Source organism: Hevea brasiliensis, chromosome 10 (assembly GCF_030052815.1).
Source record: "Hevea brasiliensis isolate MT/VB/25A 57/8 chromosome 10, ASM3005281v1, whole genome shotgun sequence".
In the NCBI taxonomy this organism is placed as follows: Eukaryota; Viridiplantae; Streptophyta; class Magnoliopsida; order Malpighiales; family Euphorbiaceae; genus Hevea; species Hevea brasiliensis.
In genome coordinates this window covers 92,329,193-92,349,984 of record NC_079502.1, presented here as the reverse complement: position 1 = coordinate 92,349,984, position 20,792 = coordinate 92,329,193, and the positions used below count along the sequence as shown (strand labels likewise).

At 28.4% G+C, this 20,792-nt stretch overlaps 1 protein-coding gene across 2 annotated transcripts; it reads right to left on the bottom strand.

Moving 5' to 3' along the window:
- Positions 1 to 5,925: 5,925 nt before the first annotated feature.
- LOC110646192 (kinesin-like protein KIN-8B) lies at positions 5,926 to 13,898 on the bottom strand. Of its 2 annotated transcripts, XM_021799571.2 has the most exons (15): positions 13,328 to 13,894; positions 13,174 to 13,245; positions 12,988 to 13,104; positions 12,717 to 12,805; positions 12,242 to 12,386; positions 12,051 to 12,146; positions 10,256 to 10,347; positions 9,670 to 9,918; positions 9,417 to 9,567; positions 8,912 to 8,974; positions 8,594 to 8,830; positions 8,048 to 8,152; positions 7,825 to 7,938; positions 6,813 to 7,418; positions 5,926 to 6,538 (listed from the first exon to the last, which is right to left on the bottom strand). In XM_021799571.2, the coding sequence occupies exons 1-15, from the start codon at positions 13,373 to 13,375 to the stop codon at positions 6,305 to 6,307; spliced, it is 2,418 nt and encodes an 805-aa protein (XP_021655263.1). In that variant the 5' UTR covers positions 13,376 to 13,894; the 3' UTR covers positions 5,926 to 6,304. The 2 variants fall into 2 exon arrangements, with proteins under 2 accessions (XP_021655263.1, XP_058010379.1); XM_058154396.1 differs by lacking the exon at positions 8,594 to 8,830 and having other exon boundaries at positions 13,328 to 13,898.
- Between the last annotated feature and the right edge of the window lie 6,894 nt (positions 13,899 to 20,792).

Below are 20,792 nucleotides of genomic sequence, written 5' to 3'. Positions count from 1 at the left end.
TAAATTCTCACACTGAATATAAGCATTTATAGTAGAATTATTAATCCTATTAGTATTAGGATTTGAATTCCAAATAATAAAAATACTAATTAGGAATCAAAACCAACTTGCCTTCCTAACTAGAATAAAATTATAGTTGCTATGTAAGTCTCAAAATTTCTAAAAGATAATTCTGCATCACAAAATTCAAAGAGAATAAAAAAAAAAAAAGAGAAAGATACTTTACTGTTTAATCCTTATATTTTAACCAAATTAATTATTTAATTTTTATATTTAAAAATATATTATTTAATATATATATATATATATTCTCTATTAAACTGTTTAATTTTTCTATAAATTTTTTTGTTAGTCAGTATTAGATAAATTATTATTTAGTCTCTCTATTTTAGTGAAATTAATTAGTTAGTTCTTATATTTTAAAAAAACACATTAATTAGTATCTATAATTTGACTCTATTAACTATTTAGTCCCATAATTATTTTTTATACCTAAATTACCCTAATCCTCTCTCCTTTATCTTCTTTTATTTCTATCTCTCTATGTTACTTCTTCTCTTTACTAGCACCCTTCTTCCCCTCATTCTCTTTTTATTTTCATTTATTAATAAAAACGGTATAAATTATCCACACCAAAAAATAATCAATTTACTTAAATTTGAAAGTAATAAAAAAATTATTTTCCATAGTAAAAATATGAAAATGATGTTCAAGTAATTAAAAATTTTAAAATATATATATATAAATTCAGATTTAGACTCCATATAGTAAAATTTTTATTTTTATCTAATAATATATTTTTTAAAATATTATGTTTTTTAAAATATATTGATCAACTAATTAGTTTCACTAAAATAAAATAACTAAATAGCAATATTTTAAAAAATATAGAGATTAATTAATTAATTTTATTAAAATAGAGAGATTAAATAGTAATTTGAATAATATAATAAAGAAAATTTGATAAAAAAATTAAATAATTTAATAAAAATAAAATATATAAATTAAATAATATATTTTTTAAAATATTTAATTTTTTTAAAATATAAAAATTAAATAATAATTTTTCAAAAAAAAAATGTACGAGACAGCACATGAATTAGGTGATTAAAGGAGGCTATAAAGCGTCATCAACGTGGATAAAGAAGCATATCTGAATCTATATATGAAAAAGCTTTCACTGGTTGCAGCCAGGGTAGCCACGGTTCAAGAACCATCGGTTACGATTTCTAAATTATCGGTTCAAGTTCAATGAAATCATAAATCTAAACCAAATCATCATGAGATGGTTTGAAAAACAGTTCCTGAACTGTCGGTTTCGGTTCGAGTCCCAGTTTAAAACGATTTAAAGGACGGTTCGAAAAATGACGGTTCAAAACGGTTTGGATGATGGTTTGAAAGCAGTTTAGGGGCGGTTTAAAAATGACTTAAAGGAAAAAATTAGAGAAAAATTTTATTGATTTAGAATTTAAGTTATATTTGTAAAAATATTTTAATTTTTCTTAGAAATCTTTCAATCAAAATAAAATAAAAAAAAAGAATAAAAATAACTTATTTTTAAGAAAAATTTAATAAGTAAAGACTTAAACTTATTAAAAAATTAGAGATGAAATTAATTTTTTTTTTAAATTAGAAAAAGGTGCATAAACTTAATTTTGCCTATGTATTCCTTTAGGATTTAGAGGAATTAAAATTTTCAATTATAAGTTGAGAAAATGGAGATTGAGGTGGTTTGGTTATGTGAAGCGTAGACATAGGAAAGCTCCAGCCTCCAGTTAGATAAGTATAACACATTGGGTTAGAGGATAAAAAGAAAAAAAATAGGTAGACTTAAACTGACTTGGAGGAGAATAGTACAACATGACCTAGAAGCATTACACATTTCTAAGGATTTAACTCAAAATCGTTTAAAGTGAAAAAAGAGAATTCATATAACCGGCCCCAATAAATTTTTGGGATAAAAGCTTAGTTGAGTTAAGTATTACTTGTCATTTTTAAAAAAATTATATGATAATTGATAATTAAAAAAATATAAAAAAAAAACAAAAATCAAAATAGAAGGTATTGAAAATTTTATTGAAGATATAAAATAGTAACAGAGCAATTGAGATAACATTAAAAATTTCAGTGAGTATATAAAATAATAAAGTAGGGAAATTGTGAAAGTATTGAGAATTAAAATGAGTGTAGAAAATAAGTATTTAGAAAATTTGAGAGAAATTGAAAGAGTATTAAGAATTAAAGAGAGAGCAAAAAATAATTGTGTAGATAATTAATGATATATAAAAGTAGAGTGAGATATTTATTGAATTTTTTTGTATTTAAATAGCCTGTTTGATCCAGTTCAGCCTATTTTAGCAAATTAGACTCAATTGTAAACAAGAGAGAGAATTGAGTCTAAGATGTATATGTCACAGCTAAGTCAATATAAAATATTGATATTTTAAAGTGGAGCCGACGGGAGTTTACCATGGTTAACATTATCAAAAAAATGTCTGCGCTTTGAGCAAAACCAAATTGCAGCCATTTTAAACTGAATGGCACCAACTCTCAATGATTAGTTTCTCCCATTGTTAATTCTCTTTATAAATTTGGTGTAGGTGGGTTATCTTTGTTTTGGCCTTCTAAACTCTAATTCAGGCTCTAAAAAGTCTTTTTGAATTGGTCATTGGAACATCTCAAGTTTTGTGTTTTTGTCATGCTCTTTTTTATAGTGGCTATGCTATGAAATTTGATCTTTGGTTGTTACGCAGGTGAGAGTGTTGAAAGAGAGGGGAAAAAATATGAGACAAAGGTGAAATTTTGGAGAATGTATTAAAGCAAACTGTGGATTTGGTAATATATGTGAGCATATTTGAAGTCATTGATAGTCTGATTACCATTTGTGTTTGGTGTGCTTGTTTTGGATTGAAATTATTAAGCTTTCTTTGAGTGCAGGAAAGCATACCCATTGAGGAAGTATATGAGGATTTGAGATTTAGCAAAGATGGTCTTACAATTGAGGCTGCCAAAGAGAGGCTGACCATTTTTTGCCACAACGAACTTGAAGAGAAAAAGGTATAGTTTTTCATCTCTATGACCCATTTCTATTTTTGTTTGGCAATTGAGGTATTAACCTTCTTGTTACGCTTCAACTTTATTCATCTATTGTGTTTCAGGAGAGCAAATTCTGAAGTTTTTGGGGTTTATGTGGAATCTTCTGTCATGGGTAATGGAGGTTGCTGGTCTTGCAAATGGAGGAGCAAGTAATAGCATTTTGGAATTCACAACAAGTTAGAATATTAATTCGTTTGTCTTTAATGAATTAATCTTTCTGGTATTTTTATAGGGAAAACCTCTAGATTGGCAAGACTTGTTGGTTTTATTATTCTGCTTTTAATCAACTTGACAATTAGTTTTACAAAGGAAAAATGCGGGTAATGTTTAGGGATGGCAACGGGTAGGGTACCGTAAAAATCACCCTATTTGAATTCGATCCCGATTAATATTATTAAAACCCAACCTCGTCTCAAACTCATTTAAAATTTATTCTCAATTATTTGAATCCGTCCTAAATCCAATTATTACTATCTGAAAAAAAATCCGAATTCGTTTAATTTTATATATTTTAATTAATATTTTTTTATAAAAAATTATTTTAATTAATAATTTATATTTTAAAATTTTAATAATTTCATAAAATATTTAAATTATATTTTATATAAAATAAAATATATAAAAATTTATAAATATTATTATAAAAATATATATTTTATATTTAATTAAATATTTATGTAAACCGGTTCAGGTAACAGATATCTAACATATAAAAACCCAAACCCGCCGTAGGTATTATTTTTTAAATCCGAATCCGTCATGAACCCAATTATATAATATCAAAACTTGTGCTATTAGCGTTTGGTCGGATCGGGTACCGATAAAAATTTAATCAGTTGCCATCCCTAATAAAATTAGAAGAAAATTGAACAGTTGTGTTTGGATTTTATCCAAAAAGCATACCTTTTTTTTTTCATAATGTTAACCATGATATACCCTAATGTAGGCCCTATATTTAAATATTATTATTTTATACTAACTTGACTGTCACATATGTGTCTCCAAATCTAATTCTCTCTCCTAACTACGATTGAGTCTAATTTGTGAAAATAGACCAAAATTAACTAAAAAAAATCTTGACTAAAATTGATAATTCACGTAAAGTTTTAGTTAAAACTATGAAAAATATTTTCTTTGATATAATACTACAAAATTTAAACATTAGTAGAAAGAATATTATACATTTTTCTAACACAAGCTGAAATTATTTATAGTGATATTAGCAAATGATAATGACATTAATGGTTATATTGACAATATATGCAGTTTTGTGAAACAAATTATGTATAGGAAGAATTTATTATTTTTTTAATTATTTTCTGTAATATTTTTATTAATTATTATTTTATACATTTATTTTCTTTTTTATTATATTGTTGTTACATATTGAGAATTTATGTACATCATGTTTTTTTCTTTCAGTAGATAGTTTATTATTATGCATATATTTTTCTTTAAAATAAAGTAAAATATTTTTTTTTATCCCATTAATCTTTTTTTTTTCGACTCCACCTCTGTACACACACACACAAGTTGTCGGTAACACTAGCGTTCACGTGTCTGACTGTTTTTATAATCATTTTTATCGTTTTTAATTGAGATTTTTCAAATTATAATTTTATTTAAAAACATAATTCATTTTAATAAAATATTTTATTTTTATGTGTAATACAAATGATTCTATATAATTTATAAATAAATAAAAATATGAATATAATTATCATTTTAACATTTTTTAAAAGAAAATAGATTTTAAAATTTAATCATTAAAAATATTAATTTTTAGCCATTATATATATATATATATGAGTAAAAAAATAAAAAATTTATTATAAATATGTTTTTATAATTTTATAAATACTTTCTCTAATCGATCTATATTATATTATCTTATGTGTAAAATATTAATTTAAATCAAAATTCATTTCACTTTGTATATGTGGATGAGTATGAAAAATTATTTAAAAAATTTCTTGAATTGATCTCCAAAACAGAATCATACCAAAAAAAAAATGAATATTTTAATAATTGAATACTTGACTGTTAATATTAGTAAGGAATAAATATATATTATAGAAATATAATTTTCTTTTTTTAGAAAATATCCAATTTTTCTTTTCAAATTTTATTATATTTTTGTAATTAAGTTTGATTTTATAATTTTAAGTCTTTTAGTAAATATATAAATTTACTTGTATATTTTTATTTTTTATTATAAATTTAATTGGAATCACTTAAATTAATATAATGATAAATCATTAATATTATTCATGTTGGCATCCAGTTTTTTATTTATTTGGATTCTGCTAATTTTTAGATTTTTTTTTCCTTTTTCATTTGGTAAAATTTTAATTCACAGGATTTCTCATATTTTTTTTAATTTTATAAATTGTACAAAATGAGTTCTGCTAATTTTAAAATTAAATTTATAATTATTTGTCCAATAAAAATAGGAAATATTAATTTTAATATTGTAATAAATTTATAGTAGGAAAAAAACTTTTAATTTTAACAAACTAATATTATATTCATTTCTCTACATTTTCTTAATAATTTTAATAATTTTAATTATAAATATATTAGATTACTTTTTAATTTTTAATTATGTGTATTATTATATTATATGCATGCTTAATTTATAATTATATTTATATTTTATACTTAAAAATTACATAATTAATAAATAACTAAAAATTGTATTATATAATATAATTGTACTATTATATTATATAATATATTTAATCCTAAATTATACATATACATTATAGTTAAAGATTATATGATATAATTATATTACTATATTATAATTGTATAAAATTATTTCAAGAATTGAGAATCGAAAAATTAATTATCATACCGAATCAGAATTAAAACAATAAAAAATCAAATCAAATCCGTACTGAAATTTCAGCAAACCCTGAACCGAAATTTTACACCCCTAATGACTACTACATTCAACATGCTAGCAACTTCGCATGTAAGGGTATATCCAACTAATTACTAATTACAAACTAAACCTTTATCCTTCCTCTGAAAAGGGAAGCAAAAGAATCAACTGCCACCTGCTCTACATTGACAATACTCCTATCCTATGCTACTCTTGATATGTACAACTGATGGGGGCAAAAATCAAAAGAATAGCATACAAAGGATACTGAAAAAGCAAGACATCTATACAAAATTTAAGGGGTGAATTTTGGTGTCAGAACTAGGGGTTACAAAAGAGATTTGTTCCCGCAGTAGCAAATGAAGGAACATGTGATATATTTGGGCCACTAGAGGGTTCAGTGTGCTGAAAAATATGGTTTGAGCTGTGCAGACCTGAGAGCTGTGCCGAGGAACCTCGAGCTGTTCCACCATTACCCATCATTGTTTGGCCGCCACTCATTCCAGCATTAGGACTCTTATATAGATGTTGCCTTGAAGCATTGTTCCATGTTTCCTGTATGAGAAGGCTAACACAGATCAAATGATAAAAACTTCAAAAACAGCTAAAATTTGTCATGATATGGTTCCTAAGATTGGATCTGCTAGAAAAGATGCATAAATGAGCAAGAACCAAAGATGGATAATAATCTCACTCAGCCTAAATTAATTAGTTACAAATAATTTAGCTGTTGAACTATGTCTGGGATGGGAGCAATTTAAAAGGGGAGGGGGAGAGAAGGAGAAGGAGAATACACACACAGACACTAGCATAATGATTGTATCCATACCTTATGCTGATAGCTTAAATCAGCACTGAGAGATGAACCTGATGGGAAGCCTTCGCAACAAGGGGAAGTCCAATTTCTCAGCTCTGGGCATGAACTGCGCAAATTTTGAGGACGCTTAGCAGGTGTGCCAAACCAGGAATCTGGGGCACCACCAATCCAATGGTTAGCACTCTTCCTCAGCCTCAGATATGCAGGAGGGGATAGATCATTAGACAGCATGTAATAGGAACTATGGTGCTCTTCCCTGCAAAAAGTACCACTGGCATCCCAAGGCCCCCTGGAAAATGATCTTGAACCAAAATCTTGATAGTGTTGGAAGATGCAAGATCCAGAAAATGATTGACTAGAGCACTGACTATATCCCATTGGAACATATCTGCCAAAAGCAGAAACTGAGGATTGCTTCTTATCTGAAATCCCAAGATGGGGCATCATCATCCAATCTTCAATTATTATTCCATGTTTAACTGCAAAGTCCAACAAATGTTTCTCTTCAAGTCCTAATCCCATGAGCAAGTTCCACAGGTTTCTTTGTGCTTCTCGTTGGTTGTGGATGATTTGATCTCTCATTGCCATTTCAAACTGAAGCTCAGTATTAGCCATTCCCTATATTGAAGCAATTGTTAACTAACAGTAATTTTACAAAACCATTGTCATAGCATATATAAGATGATTCATGATACCCCTCCAGTTAAAATGCTCAAATGGCCAAAGCACAATGTTAACCATGACAGTTCAAAGTCATTGTTCAGCGGAAAACCAACATTAGAATAAGAAAAATGTCTAGACAAAAGTGAGCATACACTTATGCGTGCTTTGTTCAAATATTAATAACATCTAGACCATTTACATAATCATTTCCCTAGACTATAATTAGGTAGCAATTACTTACTAATGATATATTTGCAACCTACACCAGTCTATGTTATATTGTGACTGATACAACTAACAAATCCAATTTTCACATCACTCAATTCCATGCAAATTGATTCCTGCATTAGCATTTACTCACCAGAAGCCTGTATTGACTAAGAATCCGCAAGTAGGTTTTATTTCCATCCTTACTAATGGCTTTCTCAATCATATCTTGGAGTTGGCATCTATGCTTCTCATTTTCTTCAATTTCCTATAAAGAAATAAAGTTGATGACAATGATCAAGGACCAACAAAATTTGGGTTGATCAAGGACCAACAAAGTTTGGGTCCTATGAGCCCAGCACAAGCAAAGACTTCACCTTTTGGTAATTGATGCCAACCTCATCATTGTCACGAATGTTATCAAGAATGACTTGTTGCCTTGCTCTCAAAGTCTCTACAACTGCTCCTTCCCTTTCAATAGCCTAAGAGGGAAACAAAAAGTTAGACAAAATTATTTCATTATTGGAATGAATTACAAATTAAAGAAACCCTCTACAATTGTTCATTCTTGACTGCCAGAGACATAGAATATATACTACTTAAACAACTCATGAATTATCCACAAGTTTCATTCCCATATTTCTTACCTATGAACCACATCCCTCAAAAGGAAGGAGAAACATATATTTAATATTCTCCAATTCCGTTTAAACTTTAAAGTACGATTAGTAATCTATGTTCCAGGCTGCCTAGCTATTATAACCATACAACATATTGGAAAAACTACCAAATGAACATATTTGGAAAATATCTAAATTCCAAGTAAATTGAATCACTAATCCTTGTGTTCACTGTCTTACTAATCCTTGTGTTCACTGTCCTAGATATAGCCATGTGATTGAACAATGCTGGCAACATCTAACCTGCTGTTTTGCTATTGCATCATCAAGATGTTGGAGTTCAATGCGGTTACGTAGATTAGTCTCCTCAAGTTCAAATAATGCCTTCTGTAAGTTTATACGTTCCTGAACATTTTCACTGGTTTCACGACTTAAAATGTCCAACCATGAAAGCTCATCATCTACAGCTTTTTCGGCAGGTTTGACACTTAGTTGGGATTCCTTTTCAGCCAGTTCTTTTCTTAAACGGCAAACCTCAGTCTGTACAATCAAGTCTGTTACATTCTGATCCAAATTAACTGCCAACTGAATAACACAAATAAAATACATGCAACAGCTTACCTGAAGACTGTCAATCATCCTCTGGTAATCTGACACATGGGTATCGATCATGCCAATATTTTTCTGAGGAAAATAATAAAGAAATTTTCAAATTTCTGTGAGAGATGGTGCCAGCCAACCCAGTGGTGCATGAGGAAATAGAAAGTGAAGAAATGGAAAAAAAAGAAGATAATGAGGAAAAATGCAATTGAATTATGCATATTCAATTAAGAATAACCATGTTCCCACTTAGCAACAGAGCTCCAACACTGTAATCTTAAATTTGGAAATCTCATCAGCTGACTACCAGAAGAATGAAGAACTTGCAAAAAACACAGGATGATCCAACATGAAGCACATGAGAAAAGGATAAAATATGCATATTATCTTTGAAAGGAACTACGTTCATACAAAGGCCAGTGTGGTTGATTACTTGATTCACATAAAGAAAACAAATAGCCTTCCATCAGATCTATGTGATCTCAACATTCTAATTAAATACTTTCCTGGATAAACATAATCTCACCTGAATATGTGTCTTTATTTCCTTTGCTCGGTCAGCATACTTCAAGGTATTTATGGTATGATGATACTGATTGTCTGCAGGGGATATCGTAGCTACCATGACAGTCTGAGAATTGCCACTCAGACCATCTTTAAGTATACGTGTTAGTTTGCTGTAAAATACTGACATTAGCTCCACTAGGACCCAGGCTATATCAACTTTTATGGCGCCTTTCAGAAAAAAAAAATAATAATTAAAATGTAACAAAAGATACCTATTGCGATAAGGGACATAAGCAAGACCCTTCTTTTGCTGTTTCCCCAAGGCATTAATGCAGTTTGCTAAAGCAAGAAGGGAACGGTTAATATTAGCACCATCCCTTAGCTTTTGTCCTCCACTATTTGTCTCAGAAGCTCTTTCACTGCCAGCAAGATCCACAAGTGCAAGTTTGCCTCGCATGACTTGATTTTGATACTTGTTTCTCTGCTTTCTTTTCACAGTTATCTCTAAAACAGCATGCGATCTGGTTAAATGAGATATAATTTCATTACATGGCAAAGAAAACAAAGAAAAGGCTAATGTAAAATAAGTTTCCAATACAGCTGTTGAGCAACTTTTCCTCTCACAATGTAATGACGCATTTTTCTGATTTTCAATCATTAAATTGAAAACCTTAGTCCCTTTTAATGATTACTCTTTATAATACAGTTACAAAGAAATAAGAGGTTGGAATACCAAACATTTGATGATGATGTATCTTAATAGAATATACTCGTTAAAAGGCTTTAATGTTCATATGCAATGGAATCAGAGCGTTAATTTGAGAACAAACACATGATTGAAAAAGGATAATTACAAACCGAGACGATGTTGCATTAGCCTCTGTACTCTCTGTTTTCCGTCTACTATTTCCTAAGTTCAATAATTCAAGAATCTTATCAGCTGAATGAACCTGAGATAACAGAAAACGTCATGGACTGATAAGCATCTGACCCTACTGCACATATGGAAATATCCAAGGCCAAGAAGCACAAAAGTAATAAACTTTTTAATGTAAACAATAAAACACCACTATTTTTGTTTTAAAAAAAAATATATAACACACTAGAGTGATGCACAAGCAGTTAAACCAATATGTGACTATAAGATCTAGTACATGGTACTCTGCAAACTGCAACATACAAAAAAATAAAATCCAAAAACATCATTTGATGTCACTAAACATGCAGCTAAGAGACTTATTCTCTATGCATATTGCAGAGCCTTCGATACAGTTCTATTTCAAAATATTTTTAGAAGCCATTGACTTTTAACCAGATTATGAAAAAAAAATGCTTAAATTAACTGCTGCTATAATTACAACAAGGCATAACAGAATGTGTTGACTTTTGATCAAACATCCATTCTCCAGTTGTTGAATTGCTGAGTGGCCCAGTGACATTGATCATTTTAATCCTCTAAGAGAAAAAAATGTTATCATTATAAATTGATTCTTATTAAAGGCACAAATCCTCTAATTCATCCAGTAAATAATGAGCAATCAAAATGATATCCTGAAACACCGGTAAATCAATTAGAAAGCCCATAAGGTGAAAATTCATTAAAGCTTGACCGGTCCATGAGCCTATCCCCTAAACATGAAAATAACAATTCTAGCAAAAGAAACCAAGTATTCCATCATTAGCACTTCCTCCTCCAACCTCAGCAGCTCAGCCAATAGGTGAGGTTTTAACTTAGAGTTGACAAAGGGTCCCCAAAATTGAGCATTAAAGCCATAAAAATTTTCCAAACCATATAAAATAGTTTTAGAAAACATATGGTACACATAAAAAGGTCATATATAAGCTTTTTAAGACATTGTAAAGCTTAAAATTCAAACGATTATACCTCTAAAAATAACATATCCTCATAAATAGTCATTAATATGAGAATAACTTCAATCATATAAGAATTCGACAATTTAATATTTGTTGTAAACTTTATATTTCAATTCAAAGTATAAATTTTGAAAGTCGTAAGTAACAAATATAGCAAAATATTAACAGTAATTGCAACATATATTTTTAACAATAATACATGAAACACTAGATCATATCCATCATAATATATTTGCATACACATATGATCACAATTTGTGGCAAATTAGTAGTTACAGACAATCTAATAGCATTTAACTAAATATTTGTTCACCTAAAACTTGAAACTTGAACGAAATAAGAAGAGGTTGAAGGACAAAATGATCACAAACTGAAAGCAGCAACAGCTTTCCAGTATGAAAAAGGTGATGCAGCAAACACTCAAAAAGGCAAAATTGTAACTATTTAAAATAATAGATTGATTTTAACATTTGAAAATGCAATTTCAATGTGAGTTTATCTGATTTTGATTTTGTATATAATTTGAATCATTCACATATTTTAACTCTCAAAAAATAAAATCATACAAATAAGCATGCAAATTTAATAACAACTATATTAGTTGTAATCTAAAGCAGACAAAAACCACCCAATAATTGCAAAAAAGTAATGTTGCAATTGACTGGCTACGCTATACATAGTACATTTTAAATAGTTTGAACTTTTCATGACAAACAACATTCACTTGACATACGATGAAACCAATGGCTCCAATTGAACAAGAAAGAAGAGAATGAACCTTGATACACCTCAGCCCAACAATCATTATTCCTTGCTGTGGATCCTCTCGGAGTTCCAAATGACCTGATGATTTCTCAAGTAAATCATATATAACCTAAATTTAAAAATCAAAAGTTAATGAGTGGATAACAAAGAATCAGATAACGGATAAGTTTCTGTAGACTTTACAATTTGAAAAAGACAACCTACCTCATTGTAGACTTCAAGGTAGGAACAAGAGACTTCAAATTCATCAGAGCTCTTATCCTTTTTTATAAGAGCAAAAATTGTATGCAAACTGAGAACCATAAGTCCGGGATCTTCTTGGGTCCCAACCATTGTATACGTTTTACCACTGAAAAATTGGAAGAAGAAGTGGAAGAAGAATTAGATTGCATATAATTTTTTAAATGAAGAAGCAAGTTAAAAATAGAAGGAACAGGCAACGGTATATCACAAAAGAATGTGAAATGAAGGCATTTCATCATTTACAACGCCAGACATTGACCACAACTAAATACTTGTCCCACACTCCCACTTTGATGATTTGCCGAAGAATCGGATATATCAATTTTTTTCCCCCTTATTTGAGAAGATGAAGGACACAGCAACAAAGATTTCAAAACTTCAACAAACATCTTAAGGCACAAGCTGTAATGATTAGTAGGCATGTCTCTTTCAATACCTTCCGGTTGAACCATAGGCAAAGATGGTAGCATTTAGACCTTGAACAACCCCAGAGACTATAGAAGATATACCTCTCTTGTATACATCCTGAACACACAAAGCACAGTTAAACAAATAACCCCAGAACAACATCAAGATCGACTGTCAAACATTTTTTTTGATTTTTTGCTTTTAACTAAAAATAACAAAAATTTTCATTTTATATGATCTACAAAATTCAAGAACATCCAATGACAAAATTTCCCATCAAATGAACAAACAGTGTATACCAAATTTGTACAATGAGGACCAAAGGCGTGATCGAAACAATATTTCTTCTCCTTGGTTCGATTCTGTATGCGATCAAGGTAGTCCTTTGACAGGTCAGGATCCAGAATAATCACCTCCTACCAAAATTCAAACATTCCACATAAAAATCAAAATCAAATGAAAAAAAAAATAATTAAAAATCACACCTTATTGTCATTAACACGGACAATGTCGCGACCACGTTCTTTCTCCGTTAAAGGTCTGCACTTGACAGCAACCTGCAAGTAAAAGATAACAGAAACTTAAACCCAAAATAGTTTACTATAAGAAAGTCCAATTAAAGGTATACAAAGGACTAACCGTGAGGGTTGTGGTTCTCTTGGTAGCCGGAGCTCTAATGCTAGGCATTATTCAAACACCATTAAACAATCAATTGAAAAAAATCTGAAGCTCGCATGACCAGCTTGAAAAGCCAAACAAGACAAAACCAAAATGTGCACAGTTTCCTATCAAAAAATACCCTAGCACTGAAAAATTGAAACAGAAGCTCAATCTCTGGGAACAGATCAATAGAAACAGCTTCAAATCATTCCCTAAGAAAACACATTCCAAAATAACAGAAACAAGAACGCATTTCTGGGATTCTACAAGCTCACATTGCCTCAAACTCCGTTAGAAAGAGAAAAAGAAATAGAAAAAGAGAGTCTACAATGAGAAACGTAAAAACAAGAAGCGAAACCGAAGAACGCGTTTTTCTAGAGGAGGAAGAGTTATGAGAGAGAGAGAGAGAGAGAAAGAGAGAAAGAGAGAGAGGAAAGATACGCTGGTTGTTGGGGTATGGTAGTTGTAGTATAGTGAGTGCCATGTAAGGCGGGTAATGACTAATGAAAGAGAAGACGAAGAGGAAGAGAAGCAGGAGGTCGTGGAGGAGAAGAGAGAAATTTTGTTTGTATCCAATGGAGAGGGTTGTGGAATGATCGTGAGCGTTGGATTGGAATGGAGGGTGGACGGGATTTTTGGAATTTTGTAATATTAAATTTTCTTTATTTTTCTTATTAAATTTTCTTTATTTCTCTTGCACAATTAACATTCAAACAAAGAGTAATCGTTGGAATGGGATCATCATGGTCCTCTATCATATTCATGATGGTTTGCTACCAAATTTTGGTTGTTAACCTTTTGGGACATATGGGACCAATACATATTTTGCCTGAGGCAAGGTGATTTCAATTTCTGTGGTAAGAATTGGGTGGCAAATATTTCACTTATTATTATTTTCTTTATATAAATATCATCATTTCTTTTTTTTAAAAAAAAATATATATGTATATAAAATAAAATCACTCTTAAATTTATTTATTTTGCAGGAAATATTTTTCTGAAAATATTTTTTATATTTTTTTAATGTTTGAATGAAAAATATTTTCATTAAATGTCATTCATCTCTTGGTATAACAGTACATCTTTATCCAATTAATACCTTTCATTGAATTATCCTAAACTTTAGTTTTAACATAGATACAGTAAATTTACATCTAAATGTGTGTATATATAAAAAAGTATAATATTTTTTAATAAATGAGTGATCAATTTATCATTGAATATGATAGTTTAGTAGTTAACTTAGTGAGATAGTCTTATCTCACTTTGATTTCACTCTCTGTACCAACATGATGATTAAATATTATTTCTGTTTAGAAGCGTAATGAAATGCGGTGTCATCTCGAGTTTGCTAATAGATTTCTTTTTATAAAATTTGATTACATCAAGGATATTAATCGGTGATCTCAGGTCTAAGGAGGATATGACTATAACTATTATATCCTGAAAACTCTTATTTTTTACGATTAAAAAAAATTATCTTTACATTTATTTAAAATTCTTAAAATATAAATTTTGAGTACACATAATTAATATAACATAGGATTCACTTAAAAATAGAAATCAATTGAAATGCAAATATAGTTGATTAGGACACTTATAATTGATAAATAAAAAATTTTTTAAAAGTGAAAACCAAATAATAAGCGAATCTAGTACTTAATTTTTTTTTTTTCTCAAGTTGAAAATAGGATTGGGATTAAAGTGGGTCAGCAATCACATCTCAGGAGTAACTGGTGGATGAGAGGCCACACATGGCCACTATCTTATTAATCAAAAAGTATGGGTACTATTAGTATTAGGAGCAACCAACTCCTCACTCGAAGACGTGAAAATTGGGGTTCTTCTCTCCTCATCATCATCATCTTAGTGTGCCCATACACATAAGTAATGCAAACCACAATTATTATTATTATTATTTTTATGCAAACCACAACTATTGATCATTGATGGTTTCAAAATTTTGTTAAAATTTTCAATTTTAGCCATGTACAACTTATAGTCCCAACTTGGTCTGTATTTTATAAGATATCCAACTTAATGTGTACAACTTTTAGAAAAGATAGTAATGAATAGAGTAATCATAAAAATAAAAATTTCTCTATTTAAATTTAAGTTTATTAATAATTTTAATATTTAAATTTCATCAAATTTAATTAAAATTTATCATAAATTATTTGTATTTATTTCAAATTTTATTATTATTATTTAAATATTATATGAATTTTTGTTTAATTTTATATTTTGTAATTAATAATTTATATAAAATATTTTTTAAAAAATGGCATGAACTAACTCACCCCAAAAAGTTAACTCAGGAGAATGAGTGCTTAAGGACTTATAACTAGTCTATTACCTCTATTTCAAACTAATGTGAGATATTCACACACCTTCTTATACCAAAAACTAAATACTTGGAGCATGAAACACTTATAGAATGCTTAATATTGATTGAGGAGACTCTGATACTATTTTAAGAAAATGAACTGCACCTAACTCACCTTAAAAGTTAGCTCAAGAGGAGAAGAGTGCCGCAAGGTCTTATAAATAACATTACCTTAACAGAGAGCCTATTGCGCCTTCCTTTATTTTTTTTGATTAACCGGCCTATCTTCTTTCTATAAGCAAGCTCCCTCCTGCCGTATAGGGTATTAAGCATGTTGGGAGAGGGATACCTTTGATAAGAGGATACCGTATAGTCATACCTATCCTCCCAATGAGATTAACGGGTTTCCTGAAGTTAAGGAGCATAAGAGTGCAAACGATCTGAAGGGCTATCCTCTTGTTATTCCTTCCTCTGTCTTTATTTGACTCTAATAATGGATTAGATGGAAACCACTTTCTTGTTGAATCCCTTTGTGTTTGCATGAATTTCTGACTGCATGGTCCTTATTTCTTTAACTATGAGTGGCATGAAATGAATGTAGCTAAATGGCCCAGCATCCCTTATTCTTTGGGTAATTATCATATGCTCACTCAACTTTATAAGTGTTTTCATAAAAGTTATTAAATTTTAATTTTTTTTCATAAAACTCACTGAATTTTAAAGTCACTATGATTGAAAATTCAAAGTTTTCAGGTTAATTTGCTGACTTATCTATTATTTAACAAATAGAATTACCTAATTAGTGATTACTGGTGGAAAAAAAACAAAGAAAATGGAGAGGTTTGAAAGCGAGGAATGGTAGATAGATGCATTTTATGTTTTATATTTTTTTTTTTTTAAGTAACTAATAAAATAAGGTAATTTCATTTGTAAAATAGTTGACAGTAGGGGTGAGCATTCGGTTCGAACCGAATCGAACCCAATTAAATTATGAAAATCGAATTACATATTTTAGAAATCGAACCGAACAGAAATTGATGAAAAATCGAATCAATCTAAACCGCTCTATTTCAGTTCGGTTTGGTTCAAAACGATCGGTTTTGATTTTTGATTGATTTTTTAATTTAGACTTGATTTTCAAGTTATTTGGTCTAATTTTGACTTTGGTTTGAATCTAATAATCATTAATCAATGAAATTAAACAATATATATATATATAATTAAATATAATTCATAAATTCCCCATAAAAATAAATCAATTCAAAAATTGACTCGATTCGATTTAATTTGATTTGAATATATAAAATTACTATTCGGTTCTGTTCGGTTTAACCAATTTTTTTCTCTTCAAAACAGAACCGAACTGAAATAATCGAAATTTTATAATATAAAATTGAACCAAACCGATTAAATTTTAAAATCAAACCGATTGAATCGAATTGATTTGGTTTGGTTTGATTTTTTTGTTTGAACCGAAATCTACTCACTTCTAGTTGACAGGTGAACAAGTTAATATGAAATTCTTAATTTCTAGTCACAGTAACTTTTATGAAATCAATTTAAAATTTAATGAGTTTTATGAAAATACTCATAAAATTAAATGGCCGCGTATTATATTTACCCCTTATTCATTTCATCATATGGACTTAACATATCCAATGTGTTCATGTAATATAATTCAATGGGAAGACCTCCTAGTTAGACTCATACTACAAAAGCCAATGATTTTTTTTTTCATATTTTAGAATACGATTAACTAACATGTTAACTAATCGATTACGATAAGTTTGATTGAATTTTGTAATTTTTTGTTTTGCAATATCTCGACGTGACATAAGCATGCAAGAGGTTCTCAAAAATCAATCCCAAACCAATGTGGGATAGTAATAAATATATTTTTTATTAATAATTTGTAATTCAAAAATTAAATAATCTTATAAAAAATTTTATAAATATTATAAAATATATATTTTATATTTAATTAATTATTGATATGAGCGTACTCAAGTAATAGACACCCAATACATAAAACTCAAACTTAATATAAATAGTATTTTACAAATTTAAACTCATTTCAAACCTTATTTTCTAGTTAATTGTAATCCCTCTTTTTTTTTTTTTTCTTTTTTGTTTAGCTTGGTTTTATACTAATAATAACCAGGTTTACTCTCTTTCAAGTTATATTCATATTTGTTGTCTCAAATTTTTTAAGGATTTGTCCTCTATTTTTATTAAAGTTTTGTGTGTTTTGTTACTTCTTATTTGGTAGTGCAGAAAAAAGGACAATTTTTTTTAGTTGACATTATTTTGATAATTAACATATTGGACTTCGTAGAAAGATATAGAGTCAAATAGTGGCTAAAAATTGTTATTTAGTAGAACATGCTTGTTGTTGAGCCAATTCATTTTTTGGTTTCTAAGGTAGAAAGACATATAATCAAAGTTGATAAAATTCATAAAATGAAGAACACTAACTATTTATACATGAATACTTATCAACAAAGCTGGAAAAAGAAAAAAATGACAAAGCTTTGGAGAATAAAAAAGGTAGATTCTTTATTTCTACCTTTACATGCACAGATGCTATAAATGGGTAAGAATAGCATTGATCTTCAAATAAATCGGTCCACCATATATATATTAGTGACATTACATAAGCTTACCTTCATATTTATGATTGCTTGAAAATCATTTTATCCATCAAGTAAGCTAAGATAAAAATCTTTAAGAACTTTAGATACAGTTACTTGAAAATTATCTTATTTATCAGATAAGTTAAGGTGAGTATCTTCAAGAAAATATGGAGATAACTCTTTTTTCAAGTTCAAAAATCCTACCCAGAAGACTGAAGTAAAAGTCATATATATGAATCCATTAAAAATATATATGAATCCAAAAATACTACCTTTATTTACGAAGAAAATGACTAATAATCAAGAACAAAGGTGACAAAGGGCCGCTGTTGGCCAAAACCGGTGGATAACAGCCCCATGAAGCCAAGTGAAAGGAGAAACTTGCCAAGAGAGTGAAAAATGGAACACGTACCAATTAGGCATTGATAGCAAATTTAAATACTTCTTGAACTCAAATTGTATTCCTCACATTAAGATAGCTATTAACATATTTAATTTATAAGATTTTATTGAATTTATCTAATAAATAATTTAAAAATTATATGAAGACTTTGTGCTTTTAATTTGTAGTATTTTTTTTGTTAAATAATTTTTTTTTATTTTTACTTGAAAATGAATTAAAAAATTAGAACCACCACACCACCAATATTTTTGCAACTCTCTCTTCCCTAACTTACCCAACTTCCCCAACTTTTCTATTATGTTTCGTGACACCATTTTAAGGGCTGCAAATAAGTGAATATCGGCTCTAAAGAGGAAAAAAAAAAATTTACTCTTTCTATTTACATTTATCTTACGTATTTGAATTTTATATAAGACTTAAAAAAATAATTGAATAATTATATTTTTTATAAAAATATACAAATAATCAATTAAATTATTTTTTATCTCATCTAAAAAATTATATAAATATTTATTATATTTAATAAAAATAAAAGATAAAATTAAAAAAAAGTTAATAATCTTTAATTTTGTAAATATAACTAATAAATTTTTAACCAAAAAAAAATCTAAATGCAATAAATAAAATTGGCGGGATGTTGTACTTCATTTGATTAAATCACCCTTTATAATTAAGAGAGATATAGAAGTGATAAAATGAGTTTTAATAATTATTATATTTTGTAGATATTAGAATAAAATTGGTAAAAAATATTAATATTTTATATATTTTTTAAAATAATGGATAATTTTAAATAAAATTAAAAAAAAAAAGTTACAAATAGAAGTATAGAAAGAGTAATAGTTTTTGGGGACCATAAGATCATAAAAATAAGAAGAAACAAAAAAAAAATGATAAATGAGACAGAACAGAAAGGCAAATTATAAAATAAGAAACAGAAATTCTTGAATGCTGACAATTACAATCACATTGATTGTCTAGAAATCAGAGACCATAAGATTGCAAATCCCATATCTGCAGATAAATTTAACACAAACACCCATTCCTCATGACTCTTTATATAAATATTGATGTGGGCATGGACCAAATTAATATGTAATGTGGGGTCTTTTTATTTTTTTATTTTAAAGAAAAATTTTATTTAAAAAAAAAAATAAAGAAGAAAACATTTATTAAAACTAGTGTGGTTGTTAGTCGACATTAATGATAAATTTATTATTTTAGGAAGACACGTACTCGTTGACTATATATTCGTGGATCAGCTTTAATAGTCCTCCTAGCTTCAACCATATCCTCCAGCTGTTCTTGCTTTAGTGTAAAAAAAATTACATAAAATTGAATTTTTTTTTTTTATATAATTGATATTGACTTTGTCATTTTAAAAATAATTTCAATGCAATTACATTAAAGCTTATTAAATCTTTGAGACTATAAATTTTTATATGCAAGTCTACAAATTATTATTATTAGTTTTTATTGTTATATTTTACATTATTTTATTGATTATTTATTTACTTTATATTTATAATTATATTTTGATTTTTATATATTTTATATTTTAAAAAAAGAATCTTATCCCTTTCTTTTAGGGTTTATATTTTGATATCATAAAGAGTTCTTGTATTGGATTAGAAGGAGAAGTGACAAAGGCAGATGGTAAGAGTGTTTAAATCATTTTATCTTTTTTAATTTGATGTAACATTACTGGAACACTTATAAGCTAATGATTTATGTCATATTTATTGCAATTAAAGTCATAATATAATTATGATTATATTGTATATTTAATGTAATGATAATTATATAATAAAGAGCTTAAAGTAGCATTTAGGTTGTGATAAATTAAAGTAGCAAAAAATTAACAATAAATTTATCACGACTCAAATTATGGGTTAGTCCGACACTAGGACTTGGGTCAGCAAAATACCCCCAAAGTTCCTAATAAGCCTAACTATTTATTAGCCCAACTTTAAAGCCAATACACAAGCTCAATTTTAAGAAATTAACTGGACAGAGTCGGGCCATATCTAGGACTATCCAATAATAAGTTTTTTACTCACCCGACCTGTAATCACAATATAT